The 15,218-nt window shown below is 47.9% G+C and overlaps 1 protein-coding gene across 6 annotated transcripts in view; it reads left to right on the plus strand.

Annotated features, from left to right (window-relative positions):
* Positions 1–15,218, plus strand: part of CHST15 (carbohydrate sulfotransferase 15) — an 88,048-nt gene that overhangs the window by 44,370 nt on the left and 28,460 nt on the right. For 5 of the 6 annotated variants that reach the window (XM_081573399.1, XM_081573403.1, XM_081573404.1 and 2 more), the window contains 4 exons: positions 7,243–8,286; positions 8,914–9,253; positions 11,118–11,264; positions 14,521–14,677. In XM_081573399.1, coding sequence (XP_081429525.1) covers positions 7,744–8,286; positions 8,914–9,253; positions 11,118–11,264; positions 14,521–14,677 — 1,187 coding nt within the window. In that variant the 5' untranslated portion in view covers positions 7,243–7,743. Of the gene's footprint in view, positions 1–5,670; positions 5,933–7,242; positions 8,287–8,913; positions 9,254–11,117; positions 11,265–14,520; positions 14,678–15,218 lie in introns of those variants that run through there. The other variant, XM_081573402.1, reaches the window with a different exon arrangement.

The raw sequence follows: 15,218 nt of genomic DNA on the forward strand, positions 1-15,218 counted from the left end.
TTTGTCTTGATTTGGGACCAACTGCCATCTGGGTTTTCAGCATTATTTTGGCATATCTACTTTTGGTATTAGCCAAAGAATTCTTCAGGGCAAAAGCATTGATTCAGTTGATTCACTGGGTCTTCTTTGGATGAATTACTTTGGCCTGAAGTGCTCACTTAGATAAAGATACTTTTTGAAACTCTTCAGTGTAAAATCATATCAGCTTAACTTAGTAACGTCTATTGTTTGTAACCTGTAGAAGGGCATATTGGGTAGCTTTTATCACATAGCAAGGCATCAAACTCAGTGGCTTAAAACAGCAGGCACTTATTATTTCTCGTGTGTCTGTAGACACTGGCTGGGGTCAGCAGGGTATTGGCTACTCCAGGTGGGGCTCAGCCAGGTGGCTCTGGTCCACGTGTCTCTTGTCCTCCTCTTGGCCAAGCTGCCGTGTTCTTCCCACAGCGACCGTAAAGGTAGAGAGGGCAGGTGGACACACTCGACCCGTCTGAGGACCTGGGCTTGAGACTGGTCTGCTGTCCCCGCGGCCACATTCTGTTGGCCAAAGCAGTTTCCAAACCCAAGTCAAAGGGTGGAGAAAGGTGTTCCACTCATTTGATTAGAGGAACTGCAGAGTCATTTATGTGGCGAAGGGGGTGAACAGAGAGAGGAATGGTGAGCTGGAACCAAAGGGCAAATTGCCATAAACAGTAATAAGCTGCTGCTTACCAAATACTTCCTGTGGGCCAGCACTGTGTGTGTGTAATAATAGCGAAGATTTATTTGGCACTTACTGTGGGTGAGACATTCTTCTACACGCTGGACATAAATGGGTTCTATGAGTTGTTACGTGATAGACCCTAAGATTATCTCCAATTTGCACCCAAGGAAACAGGAAGGGAGAGGTTTAGTGGCTTATTCAAGGTCAAAGTAGGGGAACCCTGCTCCAGCACCCAGTCTCCAGTGCTATATGTGATTTGTTACTGTCAAGGACTGTTGAGAATCCAGAGGCCCAGGTCACTTAAGGGGCTTGTCTGAGGTCACCAGGTGGACACAACTAAAGCCTGCTGGCCCATGTGACTGCTGACCGTATTCTTCCCACTGTGCTATTGACCGACGTTGTGAATTGAGGAATGTAGCTTTTTTCTATTTACTGATTGTGATGTGGTCAAAGGCATGAGATCCAGGTATGAGACAGACTGAGCATCTGTTGTTTGTACAGAATTCTCCACTCTTGTTAGCCTTCTTCTCAGTCCCAGTCACAGACTAGGATATCCTTGAGCTAAATGTGAAAAATATTCCTTTTGCCACTTGTTGATTAATATTCCTTGGGAAAAAAATAATGTATTTCCATATACATAGCCCGAAGAGAAATGTCAGCAGTTAGACAAAGTAATCAGAAGAAGGCTTTGTGTTTTAGTAAAGGTTAATTAAGACCCATCAATTTTTTTTCCTTAAAACCCTGAAGTAAAAGAATGTAATTAGCTACTTCCCCCCCCCCTCTATTCCCAGAGGGCAGATGTAAATGTTCTACCTAAATGAAGCCATTTATTTAAATTCATCCCGATTTCTTTGGAAGTTTTGTACATCTTTCTTCTGCTGTATCAGCTTATAGCTACAATTATTTCATAGGGTTTACCTAGGGTGAAATTGGATGCCCTTTATCGATCTTAACGCTGAGGGGGCATTCAATTACTTAATCTGAAGCGCTATATCTGGGTCTCTCGATTACAATTTTGTTATAAATGGCTTGCTAATGATGCTCAGGGTGCATAGGTTAATAGGGGCCATCTTAGCCAAGGCTGGGTAATTGAACGCTTTCTGTTTTGGGACCAGTTATCTGATCTCTTACAGTGGTGCTGGGTTCCCATGATTACAGCCTGCATCCACAGGGTACAGCGTTGAGGCCTGGCTGGAGTGCAATCTCACTGAAATGCATGCCTGCGGACTCTGGTTTAATACCTGAATGGGAGAGCCAGGAGTCCTGACTAATCGGAGTCTACTGGCACCAAAACGTGGACATTCCAGACAGGTGAAGTGCAGGGGATACCTACTGCTTATTTCTTAAGAAAGAATAACCTGAGTGTTAGGTTTCAGAATGACCGTTCTTGGGATAATTTGTGGCATACAGAAAATCTCAACCCAGGAAAAAAACAGCAATCCATTTTCCTTTCAGTCTAGCTGCATGAATTTGATTTTTCTTCACTGAGGTGTGTTAGTTCCCAGCTATATGTATTTTAAAGATCCTTTTGAAAGAATCCAGAGTGTGCATCCCTCTTTGTGTGTGGACCGATCCCAGCCTTCCAGGCCTTCCAGAGTCTGGTCCTTGCCTTTTCTCCCATCTGTTTCCCACCCCCTTCCTGCCCCATAACCCAGGGATCTGCTCTCCTGGTGGTCCCCACAGCTTTGCTCTCCAGCGTCCCTTCTTTGCGGGGTCTTTACTTCGCTGGTCCCTACGTGACTGGCTTCCTTCTCATCAATCAGATGAACCCTCCTGAATTAGGTCTTCCCTGGCCGTCCTCTCTACTCTACCTCTCCTTCCTCTAAGGCAGCAGTTCTCCCCGTGGATGAAGGCCAGGGATGCTGCTAAACATCCTACAGTGCACAGAACAGCCCCCACAACAAAGAATCATCCAGCCCTGGTGCGGCATGGGGAGCCCCTGTTCTAAGGGTGTCATTGTTTTCTCTCTTTGTGCTTTCTTCCAGCATCTGAGATGTTGTTATTCATTTGTGACTTTTTAGATTGTCTATTGTCCTGCGATTCCCCTAACTCCAGGTGGAATATAAGTTCCAGGTGGGGCAAAGGTCTCCCTATTATGGTCACTCCTGTACCAGTCCCATCCACTTGGATGAGGGTGGTCTGGAAACCTCAAGGCTCCAGGCCCTGTTCACAGCAATGCACTCACTAGTCATATGGTTGCTGTTTTTAATCAAGTATTTTACATACTATATGCTGGTCAGATGTTTCGATAAAACATGTAAATGTAACATACATTTTTTTCTTCTCAAAGAGAGCCCCCCCCCCGGGGGGGGAATTTTGCCACACCGGCAAAATCTCCAACTCTCCAAACACCAGCTGCTGCTGCTGCTGCTGCTGCTGCTGCTGCTAAGTTGCTTCAGTCGTGTCCGACTCTGTGCGACCCCATAGACGGCAGCCCACCAGGCTCCGCCGTCCCTGGGATTCTCCAGGCAAGAATACTGGAGTGGGTTGCCATTTCCTTCTCCAGTGCATGAAAGGGAAAAGTGAAAGTGAAGTTGCTCAGTCATGTCCGACTCTTAGCGACCCCATGGACTGTAGCCTACCAGGCTCCTCTGTCCATGGGATTTTCCAGGCAAGAGTACTGGAGTGGGGTGCCATTGCCTTCTCCGGACACCAGCTGGGTGTCCTGCAATTCAGCTGAATTCTTCTAGTAACCCCCTGGAATTAGCACAGCTTCCATGGGTTAAGGGCTCAGTCCTCTGAAACTGGAGCTTCCCTGGTGGCTCAGCGGTAAAGAATCTGCTTGCACTGCTGGAGACTCGAGTTTGATCCCTGGGTCGGGAAGATTCCTTGGGGAAGGAAATGGCAAGCCACTCCAGTATTCTTGCCTGGGAAATCCCATGGACAGAGGAGCCTGGCGGGCTACAGTCTGTGGAGTCGTAAGAATCGGATGCAACTTAGTGACTAAACCACCACCACCTCTGAGATGGCCCCCACTTCAGGCCTGGGTCACAAGTCTTGGGTCCCCAGGCTACCCACACTTCTGTTCTAATTGGCTGCAGGGTCAGAGGTTCCTACAGTCCTTTCTCAAGTTCCTTAACTTGAATGATGTGCGGTACTCAGAAAAGCACCTTCCTTACTATTACGGGTTCATTACAAAGGAGACAATACCAGAACAGCCAAATGGAGGAGATGCACAGAGTGAACCTGGGGGAGGGTCATGGACCTTCCAGGCCCTCTCTACATACACCGCCCTCCTAGCACCTCCACGGGCTCTCCAACCAGAAAGCTCTAGGAATCCTGTCATTTAGAGGGTTATTATGGAGGGCCTGCAGCTCATGAGGTCGCAAAGACTCAGACACGACTTAGAGACTGAACAACAATAACATTATGTAGGCATGAGTGAGTAAATCATTGGCTATTGGGGATTAACTTAGTCACCAGCCCCCTCCCCCTCCCTGGAGGCTGGAGAGGCAGGGCTGAGAGTTCCAAGCTTCCAAGTTTTTCCTGCTACCAGTCCCATCCTGAGGAGAAGGCAATGGCAACCCACTCTAGTACTCTTGCCTGGAAAATCCCATGGACAGTGGAGCCTGGTGGGCTGCCAACTATGGGGTCGCACAGAGTCGGACACGACTGATGCGCCTTAGCAGCAGAAGCAGCAGTCCCATCCTGAAGCTCTCTGGGCCCCCCTCCCCTGCCAAGAGTCACCTCACTAACATAAACTGAGGTGTGGTTGAAAGGGGCTTGTTACGAATGACAAAAGGTATTGTCCCTGTCACCCCTCTTACCCAGGATGTTCCAAGGGTTTTAGAAGCGCTGTGTCAGGAACTGAGGACAAAGACCAGATATTTCTTTTGTATGACATCATACCCCCATCACGTCCTGGTTTCAGGCCCCCAAACCTGGTCGTGCGGGCTTCCCTGGTGGCTCAGATGGTAAAGAATCTGTCTGTAATGTAGGAGATCTGGGTTTGATCCCTGAGTCTGGAAGATCCCCTGGAGAAAGAAATGGCAACCCACTCTGTATTCTTGCCTGGAGAATCCCATGGACAGAGGAGACTGGCGGGCTAGTCCATGGAGTCACAAGAAGCCAAACAAAACTGGGCGACTGACACTTTCAAACCTGGACGTGCATCTCCGGTGGTGCCCAGTGCAGAGTCCTCCTTCAGGAGGGATCTGGAGAATTAAGGAAGGAAGGGATGAAGGAGTGAATTATAGGAGATAACATTGGATCTGAGTGTTTAGGCTCTGCAGGCCCCTGGAATTGTCTCCCCAGTTTTCTGCTCCCATTTTACGAAGTGAGACATGGAGTGGGAGGTCTGGCTGGAGGGTGCAGCCTGCCCAGGGGACAAATCCTCTGGACTGCTGTGTCCCAGGCCTCTCTGTTGAGACTGTCAGCTTCTCTGACTACTCAGGTCTATTTGTTTATTGTGCTTGTCTTAGAAAACCTTTGTTCTTGTTGAAGAATGTTTTGCCCATTCTGGTGAGTCCAGATTTTGTACATTTTTGTCTTGGAGCTTCAAAGACCATGTTTTGGAAAAGATCTAATTAGGCTTCCTGCAGCCATAGAGACAGAAGGGTGCAAACTGGCTCCCCCCTGCGATGCTGGCTGGAATCTCATTTTAACCCCGCTTGGCCTTGTCTTCGCCGTGTGAAAAATGTTTTCTTGGCTTAGTGACGGGGTTTCTGAGTAGGGGAGCTTGCCCTTTTGTTTCTTTGGTTTGGGAGAATTGTTTGTAGCAAGTGATGGTTCCGGGCTGGTTGAGCAAGTTGGAGGCAGAGGTCTGAGCCTTGAGGTTTCCTCCGAGTCCCTCCAAAAACTCTCAAGGATGAGGGAGTGGTGGAGCCCGAGCTGTTGGCCTGGTTCCGGGCTGTTTGCTCCCACGGCCCCCTCTGTTCTGTGCTTCTCAGAACTGCTCTGACCCCTATCTCAGCCTTTACTCACTAGCATTCCTCAAACTGCTTCCTTGAGACATTAGTTAGAATTCCATAGCCAATTTTATTTTGGAAATGTTGTGTATTATATCCCTCTCTTATGGGTTCACAGTGAAAAGGTGAAGTCTGCTCTAAAGAAGTCTGTGTCGTTTGGGCCATCTCACCTTTCTCCAGGCAATTTAAGCCCTGAAGACCTATTGACCACGCAGAACATTTTGTGGAAGACATTTTAGGAATACTGCGTGGCTATTTCATGGTCATCAGATTTTGATAAAACATGGGCCTTTCTGTCCAAGAGAAGGGGATGTTGCTGCTGGTGAGTTGATTGCTTGGCCTCTCTGCCAAAACGAGGGGGGCTTTATGCAGGGTTAGTTAACACCACCTTCCCTGGGGACAGTAAGGATTGTTGAACGGGTGTGTGTGTGTGCAGAGGCAGAAGTGAGTCTGCCACCTTTAGCTGATTCTCAGGTGCTAAGGAAAGATACTGTGATGTGATTGTCCATCTTTGATTCCACTTCAGACGTTCTTGGCATTCACTGACAATGAAAAAACATAATAGTAATAGTCGTTGATGATGCTATCATTACTCATGTTATCTCTCTTTTATGGGATCCTAAACATGTGTAGGCATTCTGCAAACTGTTCAGATGCATTAGCTGATTTAGTACTTGTTACACACTTGAAAGGGAGATACTTTCATCCTAATTTTACTGGTGAGGAAACCAGAGCTCAGAAAGGTTATGCAGCTGGCTCGAGGTCACACAGTTGGCTCATTAGCACTGTCCTACTACTGCTGGAAACCATATAGGTCTCCTTCTTTGCTGTTTTTACAACATTTACTAAGAGGTGTCACTTGGGCAACAATACATTTTATAACTGCAAACTTCTATTAATGGATTTTTAAGAATCATGTTCTCCCAAGGATGATGAAAGTGAAAAATTGTTTCAGGGTCTGAAGTGTTCTGTTACTCAGGGGAGTACTGCATGTTGGATTTAATTGCTTAATAACTTAAAGTCAAATTTTTTTTAATATGATACATTCTACTGAAGGAGAGAATCATTTCAGTGTTTCTAAATTTTCATTAACTTTTGCATCCTACACTGATGATAAATGTTAGCTCTAGGTTAAGGGACTATTAGTGCTGTTGGGAGGGGAAAAATATTTTCTCTGCCTGCTCCCATCTTAACTATTCTCCTTGGATTTTTTTGTTGACTTAAAAGAGTTGTTATTTCAATTTATCCCTCAAATTCATAGTGACTGACTGTGCATGAATCTAAGAATGATTCCAAGTTTGGGAGCAGGGGTTCCAGTCACTTAGCTGTGTCCTGGCACAGACATTACAGAATATGTGGGTTGTGTGAAATTGGAGGTGTTTAATAAGGTGCTGGTGGAGGGGGTGTTGGAGTCACATTTGGTAGCAGAGATTGAACTCGAAAGCCAAACACCAAGCACCTGACACCTCTCCTTTCATCCTATATGATTTTCTGTAACTTGCTTGTGACCCAGCCAGCGTGGCTGAAGCTTAGAAGTGGAAAGGAAGCGGGAACTTCTCTCCTTGGCAGATGTTCCCAGGGTGATTGCTGTCATCATCTAATGTAATAAAACCTCTTTTCTTTGTTGTTTAGGTAATCCGACATCTTAAGGATTTTGTTCCCCATGAACAGGAAACATTTCAAAGGAACATAGGATGTGAAAGAAGAAATCTCCATGGACTCTGCGTGGATGGTGCATCTGTCCATCTCTCATTGAGGCCATGAGATCTTCTAATCCCTTGGCTGTTTCCATGTTCTCCAGTGAGAACACTTCCACTTCATTTGGTGCCATGGGAAAAACCTGAAGGTCAGGAAGAATTGCTCCTGACCTTGTGGCTTTTTCCAGGATTACAGAACATGACAATTGGACATCATTCGTGTTATCTTTCGGAGACAAACCAAAGAACGTGATCCCTCATTCTCTGGTGTTTTGGCACCTGCTCGTTTTTATTCTTGTTTCTGTTGCTTGCGCCTTCCGATCATCTTATGTGATCACTGAGCCATCCTTCAAGTTTTACAGCACGACTTGCAGGCATCCAGACTCCTCAGGGGCTCGCCCATGGCTCAATGGGCCAGTAGTCCAAGGGCATTACCATGAGGCACTGCATTAATTGCTGCATCCAATTGTCACCTGATGACATACAGACACAGCAGGTCAGCTGCCGAGGAGGCTCCCATCACGGTCGCCAGGAGTGCCCAGTGTGCAAAGCAGAAAACAAAATTGTGTTTCGAGTGGACGGTAAGCAGATGAACTTGCTGGCTGTTCTCGAAGTGAGGGCTGATGGGAATGAGAGCTGGGGTGGGTTTTTGCGCTTCAAGAAAGGGAAGCGATGCAGCCTCGTTTTTGGATTGATAATAATGACGTTGGTGATGGCTTCTTACATCCTTTCTGGGGTCCACCAAGAGCTTCTGATCTCATCGCCTTTCCATTACGGAGCCTTCCCCAGCAATCCCAGCTTGATGGAGGGTGAAAATCCGAGTGATGCCAAAGAGCATCATCACCAATCCTCTGTAAATATTTCATACGTGAAGGACTATGCAAGTATTAAGTTAATTATCAACAGCATCACGTCCAGGATTGGATTCACCGCCAGACATCCCCCAGACACAGAAGGTCTCAAGAAACAGGAACTGCATGTGAGTAGCCTGATTTGAAAGAATGGCTGCTTCCTTTCCTATCATCACCTTTGGCAAGAAAGTGACCAAAAATTTCTCAAGTGTAATAGTGGTAATTTGACAGCCTTATGGATGAGAGTTCAATGGGAGGGCTGTGTCCATGCTGTTAACACCAACAAGGGAACTCTGTATTGGATGGTGCAGCTAAAAAGGTTGAAGGAACCCCCCATTCTAATAATTCCTTTCTGGGATGTTTTGCTTGCAAGGTGGTCCTGGCAGTTAAAATTACTTTTGTAGATCCCTCTCATCCTGTCTCTAGTCTGTCCTAAATCACCATGTTTGTCTCTAACGGGCACTTAAATATACAACTATATAGTCTGTGTGGGTAAGATAAATCATGGTAGAAGGGATTTTGACGGAACTTGTATTTTCAGTCTCTTCACATTTTATTTTTATTGGGGGTTTAGGAAAAGCATGGTCATTGTTTACCAAGTTTACTTTATTTTAGTATTTTGTCATCATCCAACAATACTTCCCATGCGAACGTTGTAATAAGCCTCAGTGTAGGATCATACTGACGACAGAGTGTGTTTGTGCAGATCTTTCCCCCTCAGTGTGTCTCTCCGTTTTTGTCTCTTTCTGTTGCAGATGTTTTCCGTTATCCCGCACAAATTTCTTCCCAACAGTAAGAGCCCCTGTTGGTACGAGGAGTTCACGGGCAGGAACACCACCGACCCCTACCTGACCAACTCCTACGTACTCTACTCCAAGCGCTTCCGCTCCACCTTCGACACGCTGCGCAAGGCCTTCTGGGGCCACCTGTCCCACGCGCACGGCAAGCACTTCCGCCTCCGCTGCCTGCCGCACTTCTACATCATCGGGCAGCCCAAGTGCGGCACCACTGACCTCTACGACCGCCTGCGGCTGCACCCGGAAGTCAAGTTCTCTGCCATCAAGGAGCCACATTGGTGGACCCGGAAGCGCTTCGGTGCGTGCCGCCATGTCCCCATGGCAAGGGTGCTTCGGCCACCTTCACCCTGTCGCTCCTTCTGGGGTCAGGGGTCAGGGTTGGAGCGGGAGCCCTGAGACTGACCCAAGCGGGGCATTCTGGGAGGCTCCAGTAGGGAGGCAGTTGGGGAAATGAGAAAACACGCCGAGAGGCGGAGATCAGAGAGTTCTGTGGTTTAGCGATCCCCAGGCAGACACCCAGCAGGATTGAGTACCCAGCTCCCGATCACCTGGTGAGCATTTATGCAGTGCCGGCTGTGTGCAGGGCCAGCGAAAGGATGTCAGACGGGCACTCTTCTTGTTTTGAAGGGCCTTGGGACATGCACCATCCAGGTGGACGTTTGTTGGGGGCTCTCTGCTCCCAGCTCGCAGCTCAATGCTGTTCCTGCTAGAGCCCCCAGACCCACACCCCTGCACCGGGAGGAGGCAGGAGAAAGAAAGGCGGCTGTGTCTGGCCAGGTTTCAGCTTCCTGCTGGAGCATCCCAGGACCTGAGCCTGTCACTGAGCTGCTTCCCGCCTCTTCTCTGACCTGCCTGCCCCGTGGGCCTCAAGAGGGTCAGAATGAAAGCCCCACGAAGGTAATTCTGGGCCACCCTGCTCACAGCACCCCTTTCCCAGGAGGTTGACAGTAGCCACCACCTCATGACTCCTGCAGGCTGGTTTCTTCTCCATCAAGCCTGGAGCCAGCCTGAGCCACCCCCTCGGCCCCCGGGGTCACCACTTCCTCTCCTTAGCCTTTTCCCTTCTTCCAGGAGACGTTTGGTCACTGGAGCTAAGGGATAACAAATGCCAAAGTCTGGGTGAGCCTGGAGGGCAGTTTCCGTGGAAAGGACCTAGGCTGCTTGGAAAGGAATTTTGAAAGTTTTTCTTAGTACAACCTAAGTTGAGATCAACTCTTAGTGTGTTTCCTGACAAACGTTTGACTTAATCCTTTTGCTGTTTCTCCCAGAGTGAACAGAAGTATAAATATGTCTTTTGTGGTTTGGCAGCGGCAGCTGTGGAAGCCAGAGTTTCTGTGCTTAAATGTAGGGGGCCCTCCCCTACACAACTCACTGTCTTCCCCCGTGAAGACCAGGTTCTTGCTGGTCAAGGGGAGAGTCATGGGGGCATACAGCCTCTGGAGTCTGGCGTCCGGTATCCCCTTGAACCTATTAATGTTTGCCTGTGGATACTCTCTCTCCACTTTCCACTTAACCTTGGTGGCTGTGGTTTGGGGCAGTGTGTTGTCAATACATTTTCAAGTGAAATTTACCCATCTCTCAGGCAAGGGACAATTTAGGCTGCATGTGGCTGATGCCAGAATCACTCAGGTGTCTGTCCAAGGGACCATCAGTTCTCCTTATTGTTTGGAGAAATGGACAGACTACTGATGGAAAAGAACCTCAGGAAGGTGCTGGGGAGCCCTGACAAAAAAAAGATACATCTGAGGTTCAGAGGATATGACCCCTCTGATGGGAGGTTTTTTCTTGTAATTCATCGTGTGTATTCTGATGCCACTGCTGCCTGCCCCTGGGGGACCTCACCGGGTGCCCATGTTAACCAGCCCCGACCTCTCTGGCGCTCCAGGTAGACCCAATTATAGTTCCCGAACAGGCATGCCGTCCTTTCAGGGGCTACTGTGCACCTGAGTGGTGGTGTGTTCCACCCCTCAAAGGGCACTTGGCTTAAAAGAGGGCGGCTGGTTTGCAGACGTCCCTCCCTCTCTTGCAGCTCATGGGGTCAAGCCTTGGCTGCTGCAGCTGGGCCCTCAGACCTTTCCATCCATTTGTGGTCACTCCCTGGAGGCCACCAGCCCAGCGTGGCAGCTTTGTCCTCAGTAACCCCTGCTTCCTGGTTCTTGTAGGAATCGTCCGCCTGAGGGACGGGCTGCGGGACCGCTATCCCGTGGAAGACTACCTGGACCTCTTTGACCTGGCCGCACACCAGATTCATCAAGGACTGCAGGCCAGTGCTGCGAAGGAGCCGAGCAAGATGAATAGAATCATTATAGGTATGGCTTCCGTGGAGCTTCTGCCCTGGGCCGGGCCGGGCTTCACTGCACCTGCAAGCATTTGCCTGACATTTGCCCTCAGCTGCTGAGTGCCTATTTCCCCAGGGACTCCCCTCACCCCTCTCCCCCTGTGTAAAATGTTCATATTGTTTGTGAAATTTTCCATAAAGCAGAAATGTTTGGTAGACTCTCTAGTCCCGTGGAGACTCAAGTGCACCTGAAATGGCTTTTTAAAAATGTTGCCATTTCTTGCTTTTACCAAAGTTAAGCTTGCACACTGGATTCTTTTCATGACACGCCCATCTGAGTAAGTTTGGATGGGGGGTCACGAATGCAAAATGAACCAATTAGTCATCGGTTTAATTCTTGTGGCATTTGTGCTCCCTGGCCTCTGGGACCCTGTGAAGATGGAGGTGGCCTCTCCTGAAACAGACGCATCCTTTGTGCATCGTGGGTGACTGATTGCTGTTGGAAAAGCTTCGGTCTTGTCAACCTAATGCCTTTAGACATTCAAAATGAGGTGGTTTGATTAGCAATCATTTTTTTTTTTTTAATTCACAGGAATGTTTTATAAAAAACATACCTGTTCACCCTCTCTATTGGATTCAGCTTAAAAGACGTTTATCCACTTAAACCTCTGAGAGAGAGAAATCGAATCACATATTTATCTTACATTGGTTACCTGAGGCAGCGATCTATTTTTTCATTCTCCTAAATCTATTATATTTTGATTCTCTGAATTCAGTTACTCTATCAGTGACTAAGAAGAATTGTAATCAACCATCTGAAAGACGGCTGTTTACTTATGTGTCCCATGTCCGAGGGGACTGACTTACATGCTGAAGCTCTGGTTTATTTATTTTTAACTCAAAGTAATCGAATCCCAGAAGCCAGATGAGAGCATACCCTCTTACGCAGTCCAAACTGGGTACTAGCTGTTTTCTTGCAACTCTGAGTTAACACCCAAATTACAAATCTTAATTAATATTTGACTGCGGCTCCCATACCATAGGGCTGTGGGCTTCCCTGGTAGCTCAGTTGGTAAAGAGTCAGCCTGCAGTGCGGGAGACCCTGGTTTGATCCCTTGGTCAGGAAGATTCCTTGAAGAGGTAAATGGCAACCCACTCCAGTATTCTTGCCTGGAAAATCCTATGGACAGAGGAGCCTGGCAGGCTAGAGTCCATGGGGTCGCAAGAGTTGGACACGACTTAGTGACTAAGCCACCACCACCCATACCATATGTCTCTGGGACAATCTCATGTTCTTGTGAAAGAGCTAAAAAACTATACATCCTAGGGTCAGAAAATAGAGCCTAAGCTGATGAATAAAAAAAGGAAGGCTTTAGTTTGGTTTTCTCATTTTATTTACCTCTAGATTTAGAAATGAAAACTAAAGAATATATCCATGCTCTGATGTTTACCTGAAGCAGAGTTTGTTGAGTTTTGTGGTAGATGGAAAGCTGGCATCTAGCCCGGGCTGTGCCACCAGCGAGCTCTGTGCCATGCGACAAGTTGGTCTTTGTGTTCCTGAACTCAGTCAACTCATCTGCAAAATGGGTTTGTTGGACCAGATCACTTCTGGGTTCCTCCCAACCCTGAAACTCTGCTTCAGCTTCTTCCAGTTAGATCCCTGGAAGAAGCTTACTGAACTTTCTTCATCTTGGCCAATGGATCATAGAGGGCCCTTTCTCGGTGGCCTGGGCTAATGGCTGAAGTCAGGAACGGACTCCAGTGGCTGGGTTCTCTGGGCTGGGGATCCATACATGTGGAAAGGCCGCTGCTCTCTCTCAGGGCTCTCAAGGCCCCCTGCTCTGCTCTGTCAAAGTGCTCAAGTGAAGCTCTGATGGTTTATTGAGTTATTGATCTTCCCCTAGGTTGTAAGGTTTGAGATTAAAGGGGGTTGTCTGTCTTGTTTCTGTCATCTATCCACAGTGCCAAGCACAGTGCTGGGCACATTTTAGACACCAAATCAGAGCTTTCTGCATGGATAGATGAAGGATGAGTGAATGATGGATGAAGGATGAGTGAAGGATGGATGGGTAAATGGACAGACAGTTAGATAGATGGACAAGCATAGAACCAGTTCATTTATGAGACTGACAAAATTTGTGCCAACTTCGTTCTAGGTACTTCCCTTGTCCTAACATTCTCTTATTCATTGTGAGTAGAATTTTCAAAGGACTTCAGATTGGCTTGTTTTTTACTGTGTTCTAGGGTATTACCTCTTAAAAAAAATAGAAAGAAAGATCAGAATAGAAATGCTCACCTGGACATGATTGCACATCCAACAGAATAAATAGGACCCTGCTAACTCTCTGCCTAACTGTGATGTGCTCATCAGTGATCAAAGAGACTTCGTCTTCCGGCTCAGATTTTCCCTGAATAAGTGACTTTGAGATGTGTCATATAGTCCCGTGTACAATGTCGGGAAATCAAATGTATAATTAATTGATTGATTTGCCTTTCTTTCTGAATCTCTGAAGACTATTCTTAAAAAAAAAAAAAAAAAGTCAGGGAACCAGTTCAAGTCTATGAGATAGAAATGCTGAAAGTCTGTGTGTTGGCCTCACTCCTGGCCTAGAATGTGCTTAACTAACCTCATCACGCTTCAGTCATGCAGACCATGATCAAACGGGCTAGAACCAGCTTCCTGTTCACCCAGCCAGCACTGAGTGAATGCCAGCTGTGTGCCAGGCCACGGGGTGGGTGGGCACGCAGGACCAAGGTCCCATGAGCCTTCCTGCAAAGCCTTCCTCTTCGAGTGTGCTCGGGGACTGACCCTTGTGATTTCAAGGGAAGATTGATGTGGATCGCATGCAGTTTCCTAATGAGAGTCAGTTTGCCCGAACTCCACCTTTTGAAGGAAACCATCTAGTGTATTCTCAGCAGGCCCTTAAAATGCCATGGAACTGTGTGCCATAGGCAAAGTTACACATTGTGAAATTGGGAGGCCAGATGCTCATAGAGGTTTTTCTGCCACATCCTGGAGAGAGGAGCTGGGAGGAAGAGGGATGCTCAGTGTGGCTCAGATCACCTTTATCTCCAGATGGAGGTCCTTGCAGGGAGGGGGTGACGGTGTGGCAGAGGGTGGTCATCAGCCTCCTCTTCCCAGAGTCCAGTCTGCCCGCTCCCTGGACCAGCTCACCCATGCACAGCTATTTTAGACGGCATCACAGCCAGGTGTGGCTCCTAGTTCAGGCTGCTCTGCGGGAGCCTGTAATTCAGCCTCACTCACTCACAGCGTTTTCTGTTTCCAGGAGAGGCCAGTGCCTCCACCATGTGGGATAACAACGCCTGGACGCTCTTCTACGACAACGGCACAGACGGCGAGCCCCCCTTCCTGACCCAGGACTTCATCCACGCCTTCCAGCCAGACGCAAAGCTGATTGTCATGCTCAGGGATCCCGTGGAGAGGTGAGCAGCGTATTGGTGGATTTTTTTGTTTTGGGAAAAGAAAAGGCAGTTTTGAAGGCCAGTCTTCCGTCTCATCACAGACAAGATTTTGCTGCTGCTTCTTCTTTAAATAAACAGGCTTAACGTGATGTTACTGCTATTTCTTATGTAAACGTTATTCTTAGGGCAATCTTCACTGCTAAACAAACTGTGGATTGTTTCCTTAGCCATTCTGACCCTAGCCTGTGGGCCTTCAGCCTCTGCCAGGTCTGGCCTGGGGATGTGGAACTGCCCCTTGGGTGATGTCCAGGCATGAGAAATGCCCTTGGAATCAGGGGTGTCGGGTTTCTCTGTAGGGTTTAACTCCCATGATTCTTTGTGCTCTGCCTTGATGGATGCCTTTACCCTGTCGGCTCTGAAAGGGCTAGCTGCACCTTTCCTGAGAGGAAGAAAACGACAGAGCTGCTTTGTTGTGAAGTGTGGTAGCTGCTCAGTGTGGATGAGGCCAGGCTAGTGTGGTCCTGAGCAGACTGGGTGAGGGTGGCTGGGCCAGCACTGGGCC

This window comes from Giraffa tippelskirchi, chromosome 2 (assembly GCF_054371585.1).
Source record: "Giraffa tippelskirchi isolate mGirTip1 chromosome 2, T2T-mGirTip1v1.2.pri, whole genome shotgun sequence".
Taxonomy (NCBI): domain Eukaryota; kingdom Metazoa; phylum Chordata; class Mammalia; order Artiodactyla; family Giraffidae; genus Giraffa; species Giraffa tippelskirchi.